The sequence below is a fragment of the Pseudomyrmex gracilis genome, unplaced genomic scaffold (genome assembly GCF_002006095.1).
Source record: "Pseudomyrmex gracilis isolate BER0280 unplaced genomic scaffold, ASM200609v1 scaffold_227, whole genome shotgun sequence".
In the NCBI taxonomy this organism is placed as follows: Eukaryota; Metazoa; Arthropoda; class Insecta; order Hymenoptera; family Formicidae; genus Pseudomyrmex; species Pseudomyrmex gracilis.
The window spans coordinates 202073-204610 of record NW_018020811.1 but is presented as its reverse complement, the minus strand read 5'-3'; the positions used below and the strand labels follow the sequence as shown (position 1 = coordinate 204610).

The following is a 2538-nucleotide window of genomic DNA, read 5'->3' as shown; positions in this document are numbered from 1 at the left end:
GGCCTTAGAAGCCCTAGGGGCGGATGTCCCCGCAACGTACCTCTCGGAGGAACAATGCGTCCGCTTTTTGGCGGACCGGATCGGAGAAGAAACGGAGGGGCGAGTCGTCTCCCTGATCAGAAGAGAGCTCGCCTCCCCTGGCGCGCCTGCTGCCGGACCGATCCCGACCACCTGGGCAACGGTGGTGGGACGCAGGGCGCGGAAAACAACCCCCTCCCTCCTCCTGGCATGGGACGTCCATTTTCTTCCGCCCAAACGAGCGAGAGCCAGCGCTGTAGAAAGGAAAAAAGGGCCAAATTCGGCAGGCTCCCAAGTGGAGCTGCCGTCTTCCTGACCGTGGAGGAGGGCGGCAGTTACGCCGAGGCTCTAAGGAAGGCAGCGGCCGCCATGGATTTGAAGAAATTTGAGGTTTCCGGCTTTTGGATGAAAAAGGCGGCTAATAGAGGCATGCTCCTCCAGGTACCCGGGCCTGGAGAAACGGAGAAGGCGTCAAAGGCGTTGGAGAGGGTCGAGGGGGTCCGGTTTACTCGTCCTGTTAAGCACGCCGAAGTGCGTGTCAGGGACGTGGTGCCACCTCTCATCCCTAAAGATATCGGTGCTGCCCTGGCAGCGGCAGGTGGATGCCAGCCCGGCGAGATTCGCACCGGGCTGGTAAGGTCCTCTCCCACCGGGTATGGGACCCTCTGGACGCGTTTGCCCCTGAGGGCGGCCCGAAAGGTGGTGGAAGGAAAGCGGATAGAGGTGAGGTGGTTCAGCCTTCCTGTAGAAGCGCTGGAGGCGCAGCGTATGCAGTGCTACCGGTGCCTCGAGTACGGGCACGCGGCACGTACCTGCACCGGGGCCGACCGGAGCAGAGCGTGCTACAGATGCGGGGCGGAGGGCCACCTCGCCATTACGTGCCGTGCCGCTTTCAAATGCACTCTATGTGCCAGCAGGGAACAGCCCTCGAACTACCGGATGGGTGGCGCGAAGTGCGCCTCCATTCCAAAGAGGTCCGCAGCTACCGGGCGGAGCGCCGGAACCATGTCTCTCCCGCCAACATCTGGCGGCGACGAGGAAGAAGGGGTGGGGGCCTCAGCTCCCCCCTCTTCAGTCAGGAAAGCGAGGAGAAAGCGGAGGGCCCGTGTAATCGGGTCCGAAGGGGACTCATTCCTCTGGAGGGAGGACGGGAAGGGAGTGTACCTTCTCTCCCCGGTGGCAAGTGTGGCCCGGTTGTGGCCGGAAGAGTGCGACAAATGGGAGGGTCCATCCACCTCCTTGAGTCGAGCGAGGACCGCAGATCCCGCCGCGGAAAAAGAAGACGACGACGAGGGCCATTGCGGCCCCATTCCCTCTCGCAGAGATATCTCCCGGTTTCCGGAGGAAGCCGGAGGCCGAAAAGAAAGAAGAAAAAGAGGAGAGGAAAAAAGGGGACGGTATTGCGTCTTCTCCCTCTCCCCCCAAGAGGAGTGCGGTCGGGGTCAGGAGCTGCAAGATTGCCGGGCCCCGATCCGCAAAGGGTGTGGCGCAAAAGACGCCTGGTTCCGGGGGTAGTTCCACCAAGGAGCCTTCCTCTAAGCGACAGAAGAGGGCCGACCGTTCGACCTCCCCCTCAACCGGTGAAAGGAGGAAGCCGGTACTCAAATCTTCCAAGTTGGCCCAATAAGCCTAACTTGGTGGCAGTCTATGGTAGTGGGGTCATGACTCGGGCATGACCCCTGGACCCGGCCCCAATTCTGGAGTCGCTTGGTCGGGGGACAGGGATGCGAAAGTCTCGTACTGACCCCTCCTGACTTTGGTCACGAGGGGCGGGGACTAGGCGTGCCAAGTTGGGGAACTTGACACGCCATTGCACAGTCCCCAGGGAGAGGCGGCTTGAGGAGGGCTATGGCCCTCTCCCTCCTGCCGCGACCCCAAGGGCAACGGTGATAGGGGGCGTTGCCCTTTGGGGGATCGTCTAGGACTATAGGGAAGGGCCGGAGAAGTTATAGCCTCAACTGTGCCACAGGTCCCCCTGCCAAGTCAGATGGAGGCCATTGAGGGGTTTTAGTGGGTGAGAGTCCCACACTCCCCGCTCCAAATCCCAAGGGGGTGAGGGTGCATAACGCATTTCCCCTCATATATAAAAAAAGCGTATCGGCTTAATATAAAATTTGCAGGAAAGAAATATAGACAGTTCTTGGTAATGCCATCTCTACCGACTCCGATGCTCATCGAGGTAGACCTGTGACACAAGATGAAGATATTGATTTTGCCAAAGAAACCAGGAATATCATCAAACAAGACCGTGATACGTGCTCAATGTCTCAGGGTTTGTCACCGCTAGCGGCCTACAAAAAAGAACGCCTAGAAAAATTCCTCCACAAGGAATTCCAGAAATTGTCGGACGTCAAGGGGCCAAGCAATGTCCTGCAGCATCACATTTGGTTAAAAAAAAACACCAATTAAACAAAGATACCGACCACGAAATTCGGCAATGCAAGCCGTAATTGATGCTGAGGTGGACAAAATGTTGCAAGAAGGCGTAATAGAACCGTCACAAAATGCATAGAGCTCACC

At 58.3% G+C, this 2538-nt stretch overlaps 1 protein-coding gene across 1 annotated transcript; it reads left to right on the top strand.

Moving 5' to 3' along the window:
• Positions 1-228: 228 nt before the first annotated feature.
• LOC109858840 lies at positions 229-2209 on the top strand. The gene is made up of 2 exons (XM_020436488.1): positions 229-784; positions 2139-2209. The coding sequence occupies exons 1-2, from the start codon at positions 229-231 to the stop codon at positions 2207-2209; spliced, it is 627 nt and encodes a 208-aa protein (XP_020292077.1).
• The last annotated feature ends 329 nt before the right edge of the window (positions 2210-2538 follow it).

Excerpts from the sequence above, each read along its gene's own strand:
- LOC109858840 (XM_020436488.1), top strand. The coding sequence starts at position 229 with ATGGGACGTCCATTTTCTTCCGCCCAAACGAGCGAGAGCCAGCGCTGT. Across the intron at positions 785-2,138 it reads AGAAGCGCTGGAGGCGCAGC|GAAAGAAATATAGACAGTTC; the intron begins GTATGCAGTGCT and ends TAAAATTTGCAG.